This window comes from Macaca mulatta, chromosome 3 (genome assembly GCF_049350105.2).
Source record: "Macaca mulatta isolate MMU2019108-1 chromosome 3, T2T-MMU8v2.0, whole genome shotgun sequence".
NCBI lineage: Eukaryota > Metazoa > Chordata > Mammalia > Primates > Cercopithecidae > Macaca > Macaca mulatta.
Genome location: NC_133408.1, coordinates 166285783 through 166309105, shown reverse-complemented (window position 1 = coordinate 166309105; position 23323 = coordinate 166285783). Strand labels below are relative to the sequence as shown.

Below are 23323 nucleotides of genomic sequence, written 5' to 3'. Positions count from 1 at the left end.
TAATAACCTTAAAGCCCTGTAGGTGCTTTATTCAGAGTAATGCCTCTGCTAAAGCTGGTGAGGATTTTCAGCCATAGATAAGATTGTGCAACAACCAAGCTCTCTTTTTCATCACAGAGCTTATGGAATCATGTGCAAGAAGAGGACTTTTTGTCTGTGATCTGGAGTTATGAGTACTGGTCAAAGCATTCTCCGCCTTTCACTGGTTGTTATTTGAGACCTACAGTTTCTTAGGGTGTGATTACTGGTTGTTTCAAGGTTTTGGCCTATTTGAAACGATTTTGTCTTTTCCTGAAAGCTGTCTTTACCACAAACAATTGAATCTTCAACATGGGGTTCTTAGTGCCAATTTGTGCGATCAGTACACACTGTAGCAGACCACTGGTCTCATATTAGCAGCATACTTCATCTTGGCTAGGTATAGTGACTTGGAGAGGTCACCATATGTGTGGATAAAGTTTTAATTTTCTGGAGTGCTTCAGCCATACCTAGTATCCAAGCAGACCTATATGTCTATATCAGACATAATAGTGACCAGTTATACAAAATTCTAAATGTCAGGTCTGATAATTTTCCTCTCTTGAAACCTGGTTGCTTTGACCTTCATGAGAATCTTATGGAGGCACCAGTCCTAGCAGTAAGATTTTCTTATACCCAGGAACATCCCCCTATAGATTGTCTCAGAGATGTAGCAAGTCTAGGGCTGTCAGGATCTAGGCAGACATGACAAGAGCAGGTAAAAAAATATTGCTGAATCATGGTGGGTCATTATCCTTGAGTTGTGAAAGATACCGTTTATCAAGGTCTGGAACACAGAAAGGGTTCTGAGTCTTTGAGGCTGAGTTGCAAGTGGTTAGTTGTCTTATGCTTGCCACCCTTTCACATAGAGTTCCCTTTAAATCTTCCTCAACTCACCTTATCATAAGGCTGTCCTTAGTAAAGGGGCTAATCTTAGTAAACATCCAGGCTCCCCAGAGATAGCCCATGGATAAGGGGTGAGTGGAGCCTCTGCATTGCCACCGTAATTAGTTTTTTCAGCACTTTGGGAGAAGATACTCACCATTATTTTCTTCCTTTCAAACAACAGCAAGACACTATAAAATATTAGAAGAGGAGATTGAACATCAGAAAAAATTGTTTCTGCCAGTATATTTGCTATGCACTTGCATCTCTAATTCTGAAAAGGACTGTACCCTACCTAATACACGATGAAAAGCCAAATAAAAATGCTGATGTAAATGTCAGAGGATGAGAGGTAGGAGAACAGCACAGGAGCTGGGGGTAAATACATTTCTTGTTTTCCTTGTTCTCACTCCAAGGTTTAGTAAAAAGAACCCTGGCTCTCTCTTGGACAGGGTCATCATCATTCTGTCAGTCGTGTACCACCTTTCTGATTTACCCACCATAGTTTTAGTTCTACATAGTTTTGTTTTGTTTTCTCACTTCTAGTATCTATTTCCTGGGCAATATTGCATTTTTTCTAGATACATATATTTCGTGGTATAAAGTTATGCAAAATTTGCTTTTATAATTTTAAAAATCTAATTTGTACCTGTACTTGTATCTTATTTTTCATTTCTATGTGGGCTTATCATATTACCAAATATGATATAGTTTATGACTATTACAGTTTTCTGTCTTATCGCTTTCTTCTTTTATATCAAATACTTTCTTCTTTCTTTATTGAGTTTACTTTTTGTTCTGTTAAACTTTACGTAGTTTCATGATTAATTTTTGAGATTTCCTGCACCCTAAGATTGCCATTTTAGACTTGAAATTTTCCTTCAAGCACCACTTAGGTTGTATCCACAAATTTTCATACATACTGTTTCCATGATTATTCAATTTCTAAATAGTTTATACTTTCCTTTTTATATGAGTGACTTACAGGGAAGATATTTAGTTTCCAAATAAATACTCATATTTATTAATAAATTATAATTTTAATTTGATTGCCTTTTTAGGTGAAAGGATATAGTCTCATGTTTCCTGTTATGAAAATTTGATTTTTGTTGCTGGATAACCTAATTCATAATTGATCTCTGTGAAGCTCATTTATATTTTAAAATAATGCAATGAAAATGATAATTTTATTACTGAGTCATTCAAACTATTCTTAATTATATGTTGTATAATCAAATTTATATCTTTGAAAAGATGAATTAAAATCTCTCATGATGTTTATGGATTTGTCTATCCTTGCATTTCTATGATGTGTTGCTTACATACATCGTGATAATGCGTTGTTAAGTGTGTGTATATATATTCTTTGCATAATTTAATGATTCTATCTTGCATTCTATTTTGTCCTATATTAATATTACTTTCCAGATTTCATTGTCTACATTTTTCTGGCATAGAAAATGTATTTTTCACTTGGCTTATTATAATCTTTACATATACTTTTCTTTTTGAGAATACAACTTAAAATCAAAGCTGATAATATCTATTTTTAAATGGGGAATTTAGTCTTTATTATGAAAATCACCGATTTATGTTTGCTAATGTTTTCTGTTTTCTTTTTACTATGTTCTCATGTTTCTTTTTTTGTCTTCTCTGAAATTATTTTAACTGATCAAGTTTTCTCTTTTTTTTTTCATTTGATAGTTCAGGAGTTTTAGATCCTATTTTCATTTTTTTCTAAGTTGCCTTTAAACCTTAAATATACACTTTAACTATTTTTTTCTTTTTGGCTAACAACATTTAGAACTAATTTGCTGGCATATTTTTAAAATCTTATATCACATCTTCTTCCCTTTTTTAGGAATAATTACCAAATTATTGGCAATTTATGTCTTGTTTCTTGTTTTGTTGATCAACCTTGTGAGTTGTTTAATTTTATAGTCTTTCCAAAGATTTTTTTTTAGTTTTGCTGATTTTCTTTATGTTACATTTGTATTCTGTTTTATTGATTTTTATCTTTATTATTTCCTTCCTTCTATATTGATTGGATTTAATTTTCTCTCCCTTTAGTTTTTTAAGATGAATAATCATATCAAGATTTCTTCTGTCGTGTCTGCTTTAGCTATATCCCATGACTTTTGATATGTTGTATCTTGATTATTATTCAGTTCAAAATATTTGCTAATTTCCATTGTTTTTCTTTTGACTTATGAGTGATTTAGAAATGTATTGTTTAATTTTCAAACAGCTGACAATTTTCTTATCTTTTGTTATTTATTTCCAACCTAGTTCTATTTTCTAATCTGATTTCACATTAGTCAAATAGCATACCCTGTATTTAAATTCTTGAAAATTTGTAGGATTTCCCAGAACGTGGCCATCTGATAATATTTTTTCTGTACAATTTAATAGATTATTTTTCATAAGTTTTGAAAAATTATTGTCCAGTGTCTCTTTTAAGTGTTCCTTTTTACCTGTTATATCTCTCCTTTCTAGGACTTCAGATTCATATTTATTCAAATTTGTATCATGTTTTATATATCTCCAATAATTTCTTTCTGGATTTTAAAAATATTTATAGTCTCCATCCTTCACTGTGGATATTTTTTTTTACTGATTTTTTATTGATTTTCTTTCAGGTCATCGGTCATTTCCTTCCCTATAGCTAATTTGTTATTAAACTCATCTATTCAATTCAATTATTATATTTTTCACTCCTATAATTTTTGACTTGAGTACACACACACACACACAAATACACACACACACTCCAGTCCTCTGGCGAAAATATCTTATTATGTATTTTCTCCAATACATTAATGTTAAAGTTTTGTCTGAGAAGCCTGGTGTCTGATCATCTGTGCCACCATTTCTATCACCTGTTTAATTTTTGTTGTTGTTTGCCGTTGGTTTTTGGTCATTTGTTTTTGTGTCCTAGCATGCCTGGCTGGTAATCTTTTATTGAATATCTGACATTGTACGTTTTTTAAAAATGTAGATGTTATGTATATTGTTATTTCCCTCTAGGGAGCCTTCAATTTTCTACTAGTCAGCAATTGAAATATATATACCAAGGCATTTCACCTTGATATAATCTGGGATTGGGATAATTTGAGGATAAGTTTCAGGTTTTTATGGATTTGTCTATTTCTGATTTACCTTTACTCCTCGGCAATATCCCTTTAGATATATTAGCTAAATGTCTGATATGTTTATGAGTAATTGTTCTCCTCCGTGGACCTGAATTCTAACTGAATTCTCTCTGAATCTAAATTATGTTTGATTTTTTTTTTCTTTTTACCTTGCTGCTTTCTTACACTTAGGATTCAGCAAAGTTTCAAGGAAAAAAATGGTGTAAAATACCAGGTTTACTTCTCTGTAGTACCCTAGAATTGTGGGTCCTTAAGTCTTGACTGCAATGATAACCCCAAATTCCAGATTTTATCTCTCTTGTCCATGAGGCTGCTGACATGTCTATCTAAAGATTTCTGTCTTTCCTATGTAGAATCAGTATGTTACCTGGGAATAAGAAGCAGTGGAGAGTGCTGTACATATGTCAATGTGCTTTCTTTTTCCTTCCTAAGATCTTGGCCCCCTGAGTCCTGGCTACCTTGGTTCTCCTCTGATGCTTCCAAATAGTCTTATTTTTTCTTAACTTTATGATTGTTTTATAGTTATTATCAGAAGTTGGTTTGGTTTGATTATAGCTACTCCTCCATAGCCAGAATCAGAAGTCCTTCATCTATTGAGATTTTATTTTATTTTATTTTTTGATTATACTTTAAGTTCTAGGGTACACGAGCACAACATGCAGGTTTGTTACATATGTATACATGTGCCATGTTGGTGTGCTGCACACATTAATTCGTCATTTACATTAGGTATATCTCCTAATGCTATTTTAATGATTAAAATGCTAGCTTCTATGAATTTATTTGACATTTTTAAGGATTTGTTATTTTTTCAAAACTTCTCTAAGATAGCAATAGTGTTATTTCAACTGTCTTCCTTCTTTAGCTCTATTGGATCTATTTTTGTATGTTTATACTATTCTCTTTGTAAGGTGTCTTGGTTCTCCTCATGTATTTGCTAATTCTTGGTTGTCAGTTCATCTATATTTGAATCCAACTTGGCCTGCCTGCTGTATTATCAATAGCCTGTCTCTGGTGCTATAGAGGTGGAATGGTGCCTATGCAGCAACGCTGTGCTGGCAATTTGTCTTCTGAATATAGAGAATCCCTGTTCCTTCTGGTGGTCAGTGGTTCATCAGACACTTTTCTGCTCCAGCCCAGTGCAAACTCAATGCTAAACATCATTTAAAAGAGTAACTTATCCAGCTCTTCGGGCCCATATTCTCAGATAGATTATTTTGTTAAGCTTAACAAGATATAGTTCTAAGAAAGCCAGAGCTGCTCTAGGATCCACATGAAGTTTTTATTTATGAAGAAAGTAGCTGATTAATAACAGCAGAAACCCTCTAAATGCACAACTAAATATTAATTGAAGTGCTTTAACTGTGCCTCTATCATTTTGAAGAAATTTGGCCCAAATCTATTAGCAAAAGGATGCTTTTCTGATTTGGAGAGGACTCAAGTCATATTAATCCTGCTCTTTCACTTCTCGATGTATTTATGGGGGCCAGATGGTGTGTGGTAAGGATATGGGCTTTCAAATTAGAGAAACCTCAGTTTGAAGCTACACTTTATTTTCATGTATTGTATGACTTTTCAAAAATGACTGTGTCTCAAAAATGACTTCTTCGTGACTGTGTAATTCTCAAAAATAGACTTATTCATTCCTACCTTACAGGATTAGTGTGAGGGGTTAAATAAGTGCATAAAAGTTTTGGCATAATGCTGTACCTGATCCTCAATAATTGATAGATGTTGTGGTTGTAGTTCTTGTACAGTATCTAAACTCATAGTTTTATTCAATACCAGACATCTTTGAGATTCTATTGGTGTATTTAACCACAACCAACTACTATCACAGAACTTTCAGAACTTTTTCAGTGATATTAACTCCCCATTCCTATTAGTTTTCCCGGACTGGCATAACTAAGTATCATACACAGCGTGGCTTAAACAACAGAAATTAATTTTCTCATAGTGCTGGATACTAGAAGTCTGAGATCCAAGTGTCAACAAGCTTGGTTTCTTCCGAGGCCTCTCTCCATGGCTTGTAGATGGCTATCTTTTGCCCTGTATTATCATGTGATCTTCCTTCTGTGTGGCTTATGTCCCAGTTTCTTCTTCTTATAAGCACATCAGTCATATGGTATTAGGGACCACCAAAATGACCTGACTGTAGCTTAATTACCTCTTTAAAGACCCCATCTTCAAATGCAGTCACATTCTGAGGTACTGGGGTTAGGCCTTCAAGATACAAATTTTGGAGGAGACACGATTCAGCCCATAACACCATTCTTCTCGATTCCTCCTATATTAAGGGATATCACCAGAAAAAAAAAAATAGCACTTTTAAAACATCATGTTCATCCACAAAAGCACCTGCACTGAGTTACTGAATCAATTATTTTGTCTTTAAAAAGGGTTACAGAGAAAATATCTACTTGATCAAGATTTAGTGCCTTTCGCAAAACTACAGTTGAAACCATTTTCATAATTTTACCAGCTTTCCTTAGATAACACAACCTGAATTTATTATTGAGCCTAAAATTTAAATTCCAGCAAAGCTTTCATCTCTAGGCAGTGATAAATATAGGATTCAACATATTTTCTTTTTTTCCTGGCTTCTAGAACTATAGACAGATAGATAGAGATAGACATACTTTAAAATATAGTTCAGAGATAAGTTTTGTTCCTGAAACAATTGTTTCCTCTTCTTTGCTTCTTTCTAAACTAATTTATACTTTTATTTATTTGTTCTGCACCTGAAAATATTGTTTGTTATATTTTGATATCCGTTCAAATGATAATAAAGACATCCCCATTACTCTTATTCCCAATTCTGACCATGCTGCTGCGGTGATACAGGGCCAAAAGGTACCATGAAAGCAGAAATGCACGAAGGAAACATGAGCAAAAATACCTGTAAAGGAGGAATTAATAAGCACTGAGAGAGTAGACACCTTGTATTAATTTTCATATACATATCCCAGTAGAAAATGCAACATCACTGATTATTTACTATATTTCTGTAAATAATTCTCATATATAATAATTGAAAATCAAAGACCACATTTTATTTAATAATGCCATACTTTTAAAAGTTTACTCTGTTTTCACATTTTCCATCAGGCTTTAATAAAAACAAATTATTTACTAATCCAAATATTAAAGATCACTTATGTTTAATTATAGTCATTATAAATCAGATAGATGTTTTTCCTTCTTTAACAGATCTTGAGCTTACTTACATGGTTCTTTCCTATCATTAGCGAAGCTGATATTCTGCTTGTTGGTTGATACTGCATCATTCTCTTCAGCTTGTTTCCACCTCTCCCAATCGTTCCAAGGTGAAGGGTTCAGAAAGACCTCACAGGAGGGAGAAGAAGCCCTGCTCTGCATCTGTAGTCTTCCTTCACAGTTCTTCATTCAGAGCTTTTGATTTGACTCTTCATGTTGCAAGTATGTGTCCTGAGCCAAAAGGGGATGTGATAAGTGACTGCAAATGGATTACAGACAACTGGTCTCCACCTCTACTAATGAAAACACAGTGCAGTGTATCTGACCTGCTGCTGGGTCCGCAGCACTGTGATTTCTACCTGACAGGAGAAACACAACGCTCAGGACGGTGATTTTTCCCAGAGTTAAATTGGACTATAATTCTTTGCTATGGTGACTCTAAAGTTTCCCACAACCATATATTTCCTTATGAATAAACCTTTTTGCTTGTGTGTGTGTGTGTGTGTGTGTTTCTGTTATAAAGGCTAAAAGTCTTGAAGCTGATTTTGAGAGAGAAGTAGCGTTAAGTGTTTCTGGTGTGGAGAATAAAGGAAGATGAATAGAGAACAGGTTGTCAAGGTTAAATAATGACAATAAGAGCTATCTGTTATTAATTAATATATCCCAGGCTCTGTGCTAGTGTTTGTATACGTTGTCTCATTAAATCCTTTGATTTAAGTCTTTGAAAGCTTAGAAGTAATGTGAATGCCTGACCCTCAGTTATACAGTTAACTTGGGAAGGTATTGAGGGCAGAGTTCAGAGCTCTCCTATTCCCAAAGTGAAAACCACTGACTTTGAATTATGCTGTTCATTGCTCATCAAGAGCAAAATGGCCCATTATTACCAAGTTGACTGTTTAAAAGGGCATTATGTTTATCTGCCCAAGATTACATTTCTCTCCCAGCCTAGAGGTCGCTATGAAAATGAATGGAGTCTTCCAGTCCTCCAGTTTTCTGATGTTTTCTAGTTTTAGTATCTGTTGTTTTTTCCCTTCTTGGAAATACATGAGTTATGTTCCTTAGAACCCAAATTTGGGAGTATGAACCCACACCAACTCAAAAGATTATAGAGAATGTCTGTTATCCAGACAGTTTTCTAAGTGCTGAGTTTACAGCCATGAACAACACAAGTAAAATTCCCAATATTCATGGAATCTTTATTCTAGCTAGAGGAAACAGATACCACATATGTTAAAGTAAAGTATATAGACTTTTAGGATATAATGTGTTAGATACTAAGGAGTGTGATAAAGCTAGGAATACTGGTAGAAGGTTGGGGGTTACAATTTTCAGAGGTGTGTTCAGGAAATGTCTCACTGAGCTGGAGCATTTCAGTAAAGACCTGAAGGCAGTGAAGAGTCAAGCCACCAGATATAAAAGTCTGAAAGTAGAAGCATGCCTGGTATGTTCCAAGATCAGCCAGGGAGCCAGTATGGGTGGAAGAGAATGAGTTTTAAAAAAAGAGTAAACCAGAGGAGTTCTCAGAGGATCTTGTGGAGCATTGTAAAGATATCATCAATGGGATGTCATTGGAGAGTAGGCTTTGGAGAGTAGGAGTGATCTAATTTGGTTTATGGATAATGGGATTATTCTAGCTTCTGTGTTAGGATCAATCAAATGCTCACACAGAAGAGAGCAAGGGCAGCAGGAAAGAGAACACTAGGACAGTTGTGGTACTGATCCAAATGAGAGATGATAGTTCTGAGCAATGTAACACCAGTGGAGACATGCTGAATGTTCTGAGCAAATTTTGAAGGTAGAATCAATAGGATTTGGCCATAGATTGGGTGGAAGTATAAAAAAGAAGTAAAAGACAATTTCAAGTTCCCTGTCCGCCCCCTCCCCAAGAACTAGAAGCATGGAATTAATGAGGTAAGGTAGACCACTGGGAGATCAAGTTTAGGGATGAAGATTGGGAATCAGAGGCTTGTTACGTTGCAGATGCTGTCAGACACCGAAGAGAGTGACCCAAAAGGCAAATGCCCTTCCTAAGAAAAGCCTGGAATTTGTCAGTGTATAAGTGATTTTTAAAAGAGGACTAGCTATATAATTTGTGGAGTCCAGTAAGAAATGAAAATGCAGGAGTCTAACAATTATTACAGACTTCAAAACATTCACAGCAGAGCATTAAATCAAGCATGGGGTCCTCCTAGTACAGGGTCTAGTGTACAAGTGCACACCCATGAAGCCTGTCTTGGTTTAAGTGTATAATTCTAAATATGATCAGCAAGTGAGCAAGAGATATAGAGAAAAGGACTAAGTAGTAAAACTAGGAAGATATTTAATGTAAACAAGACAGAAACAAAATAAAAACGTTTGATATGAGCTTGGTCGTGGTTCCAGGCTCATCCAGCAAAGCTGAATGGTTGCCTCTGGTTTTTGCAATTTTCAATTGCTAGGGGAATTTTATGAGTTTGGACTTTTGCATGACAGATTGATTTGGGGTGTTACCACCCACAGGGCAACTCCAGTTTCTCTATAAACTTCTTCATCTTAAAAAAAAAAATCACTTCTAGTAGTAAATGGTATTTTGAAGTCCATTGTCTGCTAAAAAGCAAAAGAAAACCCATTTTTTGATGCAAGTTTCACTTTGGCAGACATACAGATGAGGAAGTAGAAACAGAAGCAGAGAAATACAGGCTGTCAGTGTGAGTGTAGCTTTCTAACTGGTCAAGTGATATGCAAAGCAGCCAAACAGAACCTGGTGACTAAAACAAAGTGGGAAGATTAAACCATCGCAGAAATATTCAGGAATAAATACTGAATCTGTTTCTTATCACGTGACATAAGGTTGCTTTGAGTGTTAGATTTCATAATAGTTTACCTTAGTTGCTAAGGGGTTGCAAACATACCGGGTTGGATGTCAGAGTCTGTGGCGGTCTGTGCACTGGTAGCTGGTTGAAAGCAAAAGACTGACCTTTATCCTGGAAAAATATGCTCTTCTCCCTCCTCACTCTTCCCGGAGTCTAAATGATTCCACGTCATGACCTACATTGAGTAGACCTTGATATGAACAAATGGCCTATTCAGAGTTTGAAGAGGTAACTGTAATAGGTCCCAGAAAAAATTTTGTATTAGTATGCTCCATTGCCACAGCTAACCCCTGGCTTATCTAGAGATTGCTTACATCTGCTTCAGTGCATCTGACTGCTTCAGGTTCAAAATGTCCATGGGGCGTGGAGGCAGAGTAACAAGCCATCAGTGCGTGTGATAAAAAAGATAGTCCCCATCCTCTGCGTGTTAGTATTTTGGAGTGACAGGGCCAGGAGGGAGCACATAAGAGCAGGCTGGGAAAGAGAAGATTATTATTAACATACCCAGTATCATTGCTAGCATCTCTTGAATTTTTGTGGGCTAGTGGGAGTTAATACAGTCCCCTTCTGCATTCTGATGAGCTGTAACTTTGAGATAAAGAGCTGTTATATTATTCTAAGAATGTGGCCCAGGCAATAAATATGGTCTTGAGTTCACATTTGGACAAAATTTTATTCTGTCTACATTGAAGTGAGATTACAAAGGCCTTTTCCTCGACATCATGTAGTCAGAGCCTGGCTATCAGCTCTTCTCTAAACAAAACTGTCTGGTTTGAATAAGTGTCTAATTGGTCCCTCCTTTGCCCTATACACCTGGAAGGATACTTTGTTAGTGTCTATTTAGATGCAAAGTTGTAGGGTAAAGAATGTTTCTTGAGCTATCTTGTATCTATAAGAGATTTTATATCATTCTCTTGTAACCCTGTAACTCCTCTATGAGAAAAGTATTACTGCCAAACCCACCCCGTGACATAGATAAGAACTTACTGTTCAGAGAAGAAAATAAGATAACGTATTTGTCCAATAACCAGGGAAGATTCATTAGTTTGGATTGTAGTCTGGTGGGTTGGTTTGGGGCTTTTATCACCCAGAAAGTAACTCTAGAGTTTAGCTGTAAACTTTATCTTTTAAAAAAATGTATATAAGTAGTGGTTCTAGAGTTCATACCCAGTCTACTGGAACATATTCCTTCCACAGCCCTCTACGAAAGCTAGGCCACTGTGAGGTTGCGGACTTTAGGGTATGATTTGTGTGTGTGTGTGTTTTAACTTTTATTTTAAGTTCAGGGATACAAGTACAGGTTTGTTATACAGGTAAACTTGTGTCATGGGGGTTTGTTGTACAGATTATTTTATCACACAATATGATTTTGTGGATTTTTTTTTAACTTTTATGTTCCTGTATGGCTCAAGCAATTAGAATTTTCTATAGGTATACAAAAATCCATGCATTTTAAAAAATCAAGAGCTCATTTTCCAATGTTAAACGTAGTCTCTTAACTTCTTATTAAATATGGGAGATATTCAGAATTCTATAATCCATGCTATTAAGGATTGAGTTTCTCTAGAATGACAGTAGGTGGCATTTATATTTCTTTGCTTGTTTTGCTGTTACTGCTTTCATTGAGGTTATGACATGTATGACTTTTTCAAAGATGAATTTCAAAAACTCAGTGTAATCATACATAGTCCATGGTCCTGTAACAAATGCTAGACCACTGTAAGGTTGTGGACTTTAGGGTATGATTCTGTGGATTTTTTAACTTGTATTTTAAGTTCAGGGATACAAGTGCAGGTTTGTTATATAGGTAAACTTGTGTCATAGGGGTTTGTCGTACAGATTACTTTTATCACCCATGTATTAAGCCTAGTAGCCGTTATGATTTTTCCTGATCCTCTCCCTCCTCACACCCTCCACCCTCCAAAAGGCCCCAGTGTGTGTTGTTCCCCTCTATGTCTCCATGTGTTTTCATCATTTAGCTCCCACTTATAAGTGAGAACGAGCGGTATTTGGTTTTCTATTCTTGTGTTAGTTTGCTAAGGATTTTGTTAGATGCCTTTCCTGTATTAAACTCACATTAAAAATTTTCAGAGGCTGTTTTAAGAAAGTACATAATCAAGATCAGCATTTTGGTATAATTTGAAAGTATAGCATCTAATGAAGAGCTTGCTACACTAACCATGGTACTATTTGATTCTAATGTCTGTGTTTATTACATCTTTCATTGAGTTGGCTTGCCAAAAGGATAGATTGCGGTAATTTATTTAACGAGGAAGTTAGCATTCCAGAGTCCTCTTCATGTCTAATATCTAGCAGGATTAAATTTACTATATATCGCAGAAGTTATTCCAAATAAGAGAAGACTATTATCATTTATATTTTTGGTAGCAGAGAAAACTTACAGGATGTTTATTACAAAAATATTTTTATACTATTTGGACTAGTACTATACATGTTAGCAAGACTAACAGATTAAGGCACATTAAAAAAATCCAACTAGTCAGTATAGGTGTTCCCATCATTTTATGGCTGTTTCAATGCTGGATTTGTTTGTCTATTTTTAGGCTAAATTGATGTGAAAGAGTCTGACTGGAACAAAACTGATGGTTTTCTTTGAATGGCGTTGGAACATGTATGGGTGTGGTTTGTACTTTGCCACATTCTTTTCTTACCTTTATGTCCTCTCTCTGCAGTGCATTTTCTATGTAGATTGTTGCAGCAATACTAGCTTGAAAATAAGCAGGAATTCAAAAAAGATTAACCAACACTAGAGAAGCTTAGGAATGTTTACAATAACAGGTTGCTTAAAAGTAGATGGCAAAGCTTAGGGAGATTTATGAGCTGTAAAGATACATATTCCTGTTTCATTGGGATGATCTTAATTGTAGTAAATCATGTAAACTTTGTAGTAAATCTTGTTAAAGGGTTTTCCAGGCTTACAATGGTCTCTTATGCAAGGACAGCCTTAGTGGTAGATGAATTGGACAGTAAATTCAGCAATGTGCATGATATGATTTTATATCCAAAGACAGTCTCTTAACTTGTGCCTCACATCCTGCTCATGGTTTGGACAGTTCTTTACCTCAAGGTTTTGCCATCTGTTAAGGGAAACCTTCTGCTCTAGGAAAAGGCAACACTAATGCTGATTCAGTTATTTACCCTTGAGGGTGAATTTTTTTTTTGTTTTTTGTTTTTTGCTGTTGTTCCTTCATTAAAAAGGACACAATTAGTTTGATCTTGAGGACTGCCAGATGAAATCTAACTAGTATGATACATTTTAGCAAGAATAACAGATTAAAACATATTTTAAAAATCCAACTAATCAGGATTAGAATATTCAGCGATGTAAATAGAGTGAACAGATCTATTAACGAGGGTTGTCGATATGACAAAGGGAGAATCTGTTTACAGTCTTAAGATGTGGTTTCTCCGTGGCCTCAGTATCCCAAGTTATTTGGGGAAAATTCTATTTTGAGCTCAGGACATGAAAAACGTAACCAGATCAAAGGTTTTTGTTTCTGTTTGTAAAGAAGGAAATACTGCTGTTTCTGCTTCCATACCATAATCAAAAAGAAAAAGCCAAAGCAGTGATGTTAGCTTTGGTTTTTTCAGAATCTTAACCTCTAGGTTGTAGAAAGCAAAGCCTTCCAGAAAGATCCCTCTGTCCGTAAGTATCAGAGCAGTCAATTTCAGTGGGATAAGGGCAAGCAATGAGCACCAGGGGAGAATTTCAGAATGCAGTGTCCAGGACCATATCCCCAGTGCATATATCTTGGAGTGAGGAGATCTTACATATTTCTTAAAAGCAATTGACTTATTTTGATATGATGCTATCATTGAGAACCTTCTGGAAGTGTTCTTTCGAGGGATTGTTAAAAAAAAAATCCAGCCCTTATGACATGCTTGTGATTTATTATATTTGGTAGTTGGAATTATGTAAGGATGTGAAGATGCAACCACTAGCATTATTCAAGCACTGGTGTGTAGTAGTGATGTTCTGGAATGTTGCATTCCCACTCTATTTCACTATATATACTTACCTTCTGGGTTAAACTTATTGCTAAAATAACACTTGGCCCACTAGTACCTTCTAAAGAAGGTCTGCGTGGCATTAAGTGTTAGTGTTTTGCCAGACTGGTTTGGTCGCCTTCCTTACGTATATTTATTTATAATCTAAAAAGGAAAATAAGCTCCACCAGCTTGGTTGTTTGTATTTTTATTTTAAGAAATTGGGTTCGGTTTAAAAAATAACCTTACTCATTTACATTTGCAGGTTAGGATAACAGGAATCGTTGACTGTAATTAAGGACAATTTCAATAAATGCCTTTTAATGTGCCTTTAGCAGAGAAGCTGAAACAATTTTAGAAAATGGTATGTTATTTGCTTTATCTCCTACTGTTAGGCTTACCAATAGTTATTCTTTTTTTTTTCTCCCCTCAGATGTACATCCAGACAACAACACTTACTGTCTCCATGAGTTTAAGTGCTTCAGTGTCTCTGGGCATGCTCTATATGCCCAAGGTTTATATTATAATTTTTCATCCAGAACAGAATGTTCAAAAACGCAAAAGGAGCTTCAAGGCTGTGGTGACAGCTGCCACCATGCAAAGCAAACTGATCCAAAAAGGAAATGACAGACCAAATGGCGAGGTGAAAAGTGAACTCTGTGAGAGTCTTGAAACCAACAGTAAGTCATCTGTAGACTTTCCGATGGTCAAGAGCGGGAGCACTTCCTAATAGATGTACGTTGAACATTCTTCTCCTAGTCTTGGGGATTGTGCTACATGTTTCCAGGGGCATGGTGGTACCCACATACCGTTACACCATCACATTTAGAACCATTTGGTGAAAAGCAAATGGTCTCAAGATGAGAGGCTGTTCTACAGAGTACAAACTTGCTCACAAAATCTCTTTTACAAAGCATGACATTTCATATCTTTCTTTTGAAGCATTATGAAACTTGATATTTGAAAGCATCATCTTTTTATAAAAGTTGTATTTTAGTACTTAGAAACAATTCCACAATTTTTCTTGTTCAATATTGGGTGCTTTTTATAGTATCAATAGTTTACTGATATTTATGGAATATGCTACTACAGATCTTACACAAATAAATGATGTTATTTGTGCCTTTAGGGAAATGAGAACTCTAGTTAGCCAATACATGTAGTTAAGTCACAGTCAATACTTGTTTGTCCCACGTGGTCCCCTTTCCTTGGGCTTCCTGAGGGCTTCCCTTGACTTCACTTCTTGGATTTATTAAGATAATTAAAGTTCTTCTTAAAAGGCTCATGATCCTGGAAATAGAATATTTTCTACAGCCACCTTTCCATTTTTTTATTTTCTTTACCTATTTTCTTCTCTACAGTCCACCCAGGAAGGAGCACATGATAGCAATACATAGAAATCTGTGCTCAACCAGTAGAATTTAACTGATCTATTGAAGCCCATTTTGGTATCTATGAAAGAGTGGCAAATATAGATTGAAGATTTGTATGGTAAAATACCAGAAAGCTGAATATGGTAAACATTACAACTTTACCTTACTAGGTTCTACAGATGAATCAAAAAAGAAAGAAAAGCAAAGGTACTTGTGTTAGAGTGGCTTCCAGTCTTTTGGAATATAGCATAGGTATTCAATATTTGTTTTTTCTGTTTGAAACAGGAGCTTGCTCTGTTGCCCAGGCTGGAGTGCAGTGGTATGATCTAGGCTAACTGCAGCCTCTACCTCCTGGGCTCAAGTGATCCTCCCACCTCAGCCTTCCAAATAGCTAGGACTGCAGTCATGTGCTGCCATGCCCAGCTAATTTTGTTTGTTTGTTTGTTTGTTTGTTTGTTTTGTAGAGGCAGGGTCTCACTATGTTGCCTAGGCTGGTCTCTAACTCCTAGGCTCAAGTGATCCTCCCACCTAAGTCTCCAAAAGTGCTAGGATTACAGGTGTGAGTTACCACACCTGCCCAGGCATTCAGTAATTAAGGACAAAATCCTATGCAAAAATATTCTCTTCCTCTCATATTCATCCAGCAGTCTGTATCCCCTATTCTCTATACTTTTGACACTAAATACAAGAAAAAACTAAAAAATAATTTTATTTGGTTTAATTATTGTAGCAACTTACGGTCTACATTCCATCTACAAACCTTCTTTTCCATCAAGATTTCTGGATGAACATTGTCTACTCTAATTTACCATACACAGAACTATCCCGTGATAGTTAATTAGCATTGCTTAATTAGACATATTGGTTTCAGTTACTGTCAGCTTACCTGGAATCATTAGCCAGATTGGTTCTAAAAAGATTACCTTCAGGTCACCAATACCAAATTTAGTCACATGTAGAGAAATGAACTTTACAAGAATTTCACAAACGCCCCCCACATATTCACCTTTCTGCAAACATGAAACCTTGTGAAGTAAGAAATATGAGAAGCAAGGTAAGGATGGGCTTTAGTAACAAATCATTACAATCATCTCTGAGTATAGGTAAGCAGTTTACTAATGATAAACCTATTTCATAATTGCCATTAAAGGCATCAAAGTACAATGCTTGCGATTTGAGGACAGAATTTTATCTTTATTCCTACCTTGAGAACATCAGTGTAAGAAGTTGAAACCTATTATAGGATGCCAATAAACTGCTGTTGGCCAGTGATATAATTTGAACACTGGCATGTCTCAGTATGACTCACCAGAGTCTATTGTTATACCTGTTTTTCTCTATCTCTGTTTTTTTTTTTTTTTTTTTTTTTTTAGCAACAATCCAGAAAACTTTATAAAATATGGTTGCCAAATAAAAGAACCAAACTTAGAGTAATATAAATACCAGTCATCCAGACTCACCTTTGGAAAGTGGTGGAGAAAAAATTTAATAAACTTTTTCAACACTTTAAAGAATAAATAGATGCCCTGAAAAACAAAATTCTCAGTATTGATAGGAACTAATCTCATATTGTTGAAGTAAATCTCATACATACACTGTTTTCCTTTGGTTATTTCCTGTTAATGTTGAGTTGAAATGGAAATTATATAGCATGCATGTATTTCTCTATTTTCTCTAAAATAAGAATGAAAGACTGCAAAAACAAGGCCTATTTGGTGGGTAAGCCTATAATATTCTGGAGGAGTCAGATGCTCACTTTTAGAAGGTCAGGTAAAGTCAAAAAGTGAATCAAGATAATATCAATTACTGCCTAAAAAAAAGGTTTAATTGTACTTTGGAGATTTTAGTGCATTGATCTTTTACAGGAGTATAATTTGGTTTGAATAAGTTGGGCCCAAGTAAAGTGATTATGGTGTACTCATTCAGGAGAGAAAGATGTATGACATCTTTACACATCCTTCCACAATCCTACTCCAGGTCACCATTTTTAACCTTTGTTCACTTACATAGCCATTCTACAATGAAAGGGTAAATTTGTGTCCAAGATTTTAAAGTTCCTAAAGTTACACAGAATAAATGTAAGTAATATGAAGCTGGATGGGAAACCAATGAATGCCGTGTTAGTTGCTGAATTTGCAGACTATAGTTTACATTTTTAAAAAAGGTCAAGTGTTATTTCACAACAGAGTGTGATGGGAGTTAGAAACAAAGTTGATATATATGAATTTTGCCAACTGTACCCAATTAACAAATGCTGTACATAGTATTCTTTAAGCTATGTTCATGAATAATTCATGAAAACAGCTGCTGCTGGAGGTAGATTTGTTTTCTCTAGCTTATGAACACAGTGTGGTGCACACAAGGAAATTAATTTACTGTTGCTGTGCTCAAAAACTGATTTTCATATGAGCATATTCATCACCACTGTGAAAAAAATCTCCCTATGAACTCATCTGTACATCTCTGATTCATTTTGCTCTATAGTACTTCTGGGATAAAGATTCTTGCGAGATATCTGCCACCCACAAAGTTTGTCCCTTATCATTGCTTTCATGTTGACTAAATCATCTGTTTCCAGAGCCTTACACTTCCTTTTCTAACCAGTAGAAAAATTAGCATTACTCTCCTTTTGTGAATTCTATTCTCAATTCTCAATAGAATCCTACCACTTTCTTTCTAGAAACAATGTTTAAGAGTTCAAAAAATAATATATAAATTTTTAATTAGCTACAGATCCCCAAAGTTGGAAAGATCCTTAAAACTGGTCTGATCCAAACTGCCATCTGTCGAATGGACATCTTCTGAAAACTATATTGTTCAATATCTATCAGCTCTTGTTACTCTATTTCAACCATAATTCTTTTTCTAGCTATATACAAATTTTATAACCATTTCCTACATTTTAGTTATTGTTGAAAATATTGAACAGTGCAGGAAGTTGGATGACCCTTTTAACAGTCATTTTTATCACTCTTATGACAATTTTTCTCCACCTTGTCTGTGAAGACTAAAGTCCTTCAAAAACAGAACCAAAGAACAGATTTTATTTTCTTAGAGGAAATTTAGAGGCATATGAGAGCATTATATAAATTAAAAATGAAAAGTAAAAGTGAGTGATCATAGAAAATCATTGTGTTTCACTTCACACCAAACCAAATGTAACAAATGTTTTACCTTTGGAAAGGTTAAGTAGAAAGTACAACTCCATTAGGTCTCATGTATGGTTCATGGAAAGAAAAGGAAGGAAGGAAGGAAGGAAGGAAGGAAGGAAGGAAGGAAGGAAGGAAGGAAGGAAGGAAGGAAGGAAGGAAGGAAGGAAGGAAGGAAAGAAAGAAGGGAGGAAGGGAGGGAGGGAGGGCGGGAGGGAGGCTGGCTCTGTATTGATTCTTCCAGATTACAGCTGTTCCATCCCAGTCTATTCTGCTTTCATCCTTACAGGAACTCAGTATTGTAGGTTTTGAACCAGTGATAAAACTGAGGCCCGGTAACCTGGCCCAATGACTTTTTTCCCACTCATTTTGCAGGGACTAGAATGTAGTTCAAAACCAGGTCTAAAGTCTACTTCCTTTGCACTGTGCCACAGTAATAACTTAGAAGGGTAAGCAATGTGGATAAGATAAGCAAATATGTCAACTATTTTTAGCCTGAAGCTCATAATATTCAATGAAATAAAAAATAACAGAACACATCTGTAGTAGCACTTCTTAGGGCTATCTGAGTTAATTTTAGTGGTTGTGAATTTTGTATGAACTTGGTCTCTGGTAAGAACTTGTCTAGTCCATCAATAGTGTCACTACAATGGAATGAGTCTGATTGTCAGTTATTTCAGAGGAGGAACTTTACAATTTCTAGTCTTATTCGATGTTCAATAAATACATTATTTTCTAAAAATCTGTTTCATCCTGAATTGGATTCATGTATTGAAACACATACATTCTTTGCTTTTTAAAATATCTTTTATCTTACCGTTATTCATTCCAGAATTACACAAAAAAATAGGACATCACATTTGAATTTTAGGACAGAGATTCATTGCATCACATCTTTCAAAAATACAAAGGAATTATTTGAATTTAGATTTATATTCTCCAGAATCTTAGGCATGAGTATATTTTGGCATAATATCTCTGTAATGGTCTTACAATAATGAGTTTTACTTTATAGTATGTTGGTAACAGAACGATTAAACATTTCTTTTCAGAGTCTTTATTTTCTTAAATATCTTCATTTGTCTCCATTTGATGAAACCAAAAGAAACCATAAATATGCAATGGCAATTCACATATTTACCATTCTATATATTTGATATTTTAGCATGTTTACCTCTAGAGTCTAAGATTATTGTGTATTTTTAAGTGGAAGATGTATTCATTCTCATAGGACAGCTAATTATAATTACTTAACTTTTTTGGTCATTACATCAGCCTCTAAGAATTGAGGTCTTTGACATAGGTAGTAAAAAATATTTTTTGTATTTTGTAGGACAGATAATTGGTCTGTTCTTTCATTTTACATATACGCAAATGCAAAATTTTACCAAAACATTAAAGATTAGCACTTTTATATTTTTAGTTTTCTAGTAAATATCTATATACTATAAATGAGGCTACTGACTTTGACATATTAAAATTGCTGCAGCATTTTTATTTCTGCTGTTATTTAGTTTTTACTACAGTCACGCATTGCTTAATGACATGTTCTAGGAAATGTGTTGTTACGCAGTTTTGTCTTTGTGCAAACATCATTCAGTGTACTTACACAAACCAAATGGTATAGCCTACGACATACCCAGGCGATATGGTATAGCCTAGTCTACCTAGGCTACAACCTGTACAGCATGTTACTGTCCTGAATTGTGTACACAATTGTAATGCAATGGATATTTGTATATCTAAACGTATCTAAACATAGTAAAGACACAGTAAAAATAGAGTATACAAGATAAAAATGGTATACGTGTAAATAGGGCACTCACTATGAATGGAACTTGTAGGACTGGAAGTTGCCCTGGGTCATTAAGTGAATGAGGGGTGATTGAATGTGAAGGCCTAGGACATGGCAGTACTGTAAATTGCAACCTTTGCCTCTCGGTTCAAGCAATTCTCCTGCCTCAGCCTCCTGAGTAGCTGGGATTCAGGCATGTGCCACCACACCCGGCTAATTTTTGTATTTTTAGTAGAGATGGGATTTCACCATGCTGGTCAAGCTTGTCTCGAACTCCTGACCTCATGATCCACCCGCCTAGGCCTCCCAAAGTGCTGGGATTACAGGCGTGAGCCTCCGCACCCGGCCACTGTAGATATTATAAAAACTCTATACTTAGACTACACTAAATTTATTTTAAACATTTCCTTTTTCAATAATATACTATTTTAGCCTTCTATAACTTTTTGGTTTATAAACTTTTTATTCTTTTTACATTTTGACTTGTTTGTTATAAAAACTTAAAACACAAACACATTGTCCAGCTATAAAAAATATTTTCTTTATACCCTTACTCAAGGATAAAATTTTTTCTATTTTTATGTATTCATTTTACTTTTTAAACGTTTTGTGTTAAAAATTAAGACACACACACACACACACACGCTAGCCTAGGCCTCCACAGTGTCAGGATTATCGATATCACTTCCACCTCCACATCTGATTCCACTGGAAGGGCTTCAGGGGCAATAACAAGCATTGAGCTGTCATCTCTTGGAATAGCAATGCCTTATTCGAGAATACCCCTGAAGGACCTGCCTAAGGCTGTTTTACAGTTATCTTTTTAATGTATAAGTAGAAGAAGTGCACTTTAAAATAATGATAAAAAGTATAGTGTAGTAAATACTTCAACCAGTAACATAGTCTTTCGTTATCATTATCAAGTATTATGTACTGTATATAATTGTATGTGCCATGCTTTTTCATGACTGGCAGGATAGGAAATTTGTTTACACAACAAACCACAAACATGTGAATTATACGTTGTGTTAAGTGTTGTGTTATGTGTTCACTGGGTGATAGGAATTTTTCAGCTCCGTTATAATCTTATGGGACCACCTTTATATAATGTGGTCTGCTGTCGAGCTGAAACGTCGCCATGCTGTGCATGACTGAGAATGTTTAAAAATAATGAATAACATGCTGTAAAAGCTGGGTATTGTAAAAAAGTCATTACAGGACTTGAATTTTAAAATCATATTAACAAAATGATGTATTATTATATACTATTTTAAGTTGTCCTCATTTATCTTAACAGCTTCCTCTACCAAGACAACATATATCAGCTACAGCAATCATTCAATCTGAAACAGGGAAATGACACAATCTGAAGAGATGTGGTATATGATCTTAAACAATGAACATGAGACTGCAAAAATTCACTCCTGGAGATCTCCATAGACTACAATCAATCAAATCAATAGTCTTGTAAGGAACAAAAATTAGCCATGAGCCAAAAGTATCAATAAACGGGGAGTGAAGAAACCCGTTTAATACAATAAAACCAATGAGTGTCAAGCTAAAGTATTGCTTACTCATGAGCAGTTAAAAAACAAAATCACAAAAGGAAAACTAATGTTAGCTTGTGAAAAAAAAATGCTGTTGAAATAAATCATGTCTGATGTTATTCTTGTAAGTATTTTTCTGTGATTGTGAGAACTCCCGTTCCTGTCCCACGTTGTTCAACTTGTATAAGACAATGAGTCTCTTTCTTGTAATGGCTGACCGGATTGAAGCCCTGGGTTGTGCTAAAAATAAATGCAATGATTGATGCATGCAATTTTTTATACAAATAATTTATTTCTAATAATAAAGGAATGTTTTGCAAATGTTGAGAGTTGTTTCGTTCCAGTTTTAAAGCTAGGGAAAACTCTTCTTTCTAGTTGGCACTTCCGCTGTTTTTTAGCCCCTTCTATGAAAGCGCTGATGTTCTGAGGAAATATTTCTTTGAGGAATGTGTATTTGTACATTTGTGTGCATATGAGGAAGATTGTCTTTTATTCCTATATTAAAAGCATTATTTGTGTAAGACTTTGTGAATATTTCAAGATTTCTGTGGTAGCTTTTCATAGTAACTGCTTCTTTTATGAAGAATCAAGCAATAGTTTGAGGTAAATTGCTTTGAGTTAATTAACAAATGATGAATTAAACTTTGGAGAATGGAATATGAAAATTACCATTTGAAAGTACATCAAAACATGTCACTGAAATTCCCTATTACATTCCTAAATCAAAACTTTTGCATAATGAAATATCCTGTGGTATGTAGTATTAACCTTTTCTCACCTGGGTATAGAAATCACTGAAATCAGTGAAGTAATGGGCCTTACCTAGTACATTCTTCAAAGCAGAGAATTAGCATATTTATTCCCTTGGCACCACTAAAGAAGCCACAGTTCAGATAACATGTCAATGCTTTCTTATTTTCCAAATGAAAACATTCATTGGTTCATAGAACAGTATCATTAAAGAGAGAGGAAACAGGGAGCCTGTCTCATGCTAATAAACCATGCCAGAGTGGATAAAGGGAGGCTGATAATGGCTTTCGAATCTGTTACCATTTTTGTCATGGGCTCCTCTATGCCATACAATCCCAGACATCCATCAAGTCAATGGGTCTCCACAATCATTTTGTTAGTGAATGTTCTCTCTGCTGAGTTAGCTTGGATGGCTCATTGCACTCCTTATAGATATAAAGAGCTGTCTGTGCTCCGTAGCTTCAACCCAGTTACTGACAGTTACTTTATTTAATAGAGAAGTTTGAAGTAGTATAGTGCAGGTTCCTCCAACATACAGTGACATTTCCTAGATAGCTACAAAGATATATTGCTGCATA

The 23323-nt window shown here is 35.2% G+C and overlaps 1 protein-coding gene across 13 annotated transcripts in view; it reads left to right on the top strand.

Annotated features, from left to right (window-relative positions):
• GRM8 (glutamate metabotropic receptor 8) overlaps nt 1-22316 on the top strand; it is an 805700-nt gene extending 783384 nt beyond the window's left edge. For 5 of the 13 annotated variants that reach the window (XR_013414645.1, XM_077994722.1, XM_028844840.2 and 2 more), the window contains 2 exons: nt 14565-14811; nt 21746-22316. Coding sequence is in view for 10 of the 13 variants with exons in the window: in XM_077994722.1 (XP_077850848.1) it covers nt 14565-14811; nt 21746-21795 (297 nt within the window). In the remaining 3 variants the exon portion in view is untranslated. 13 annotated transcript variants of the gene reach the window in all.
• The last annotated feature ends 1007 nt before the right edge of the window (nt 22317-23323 follow it).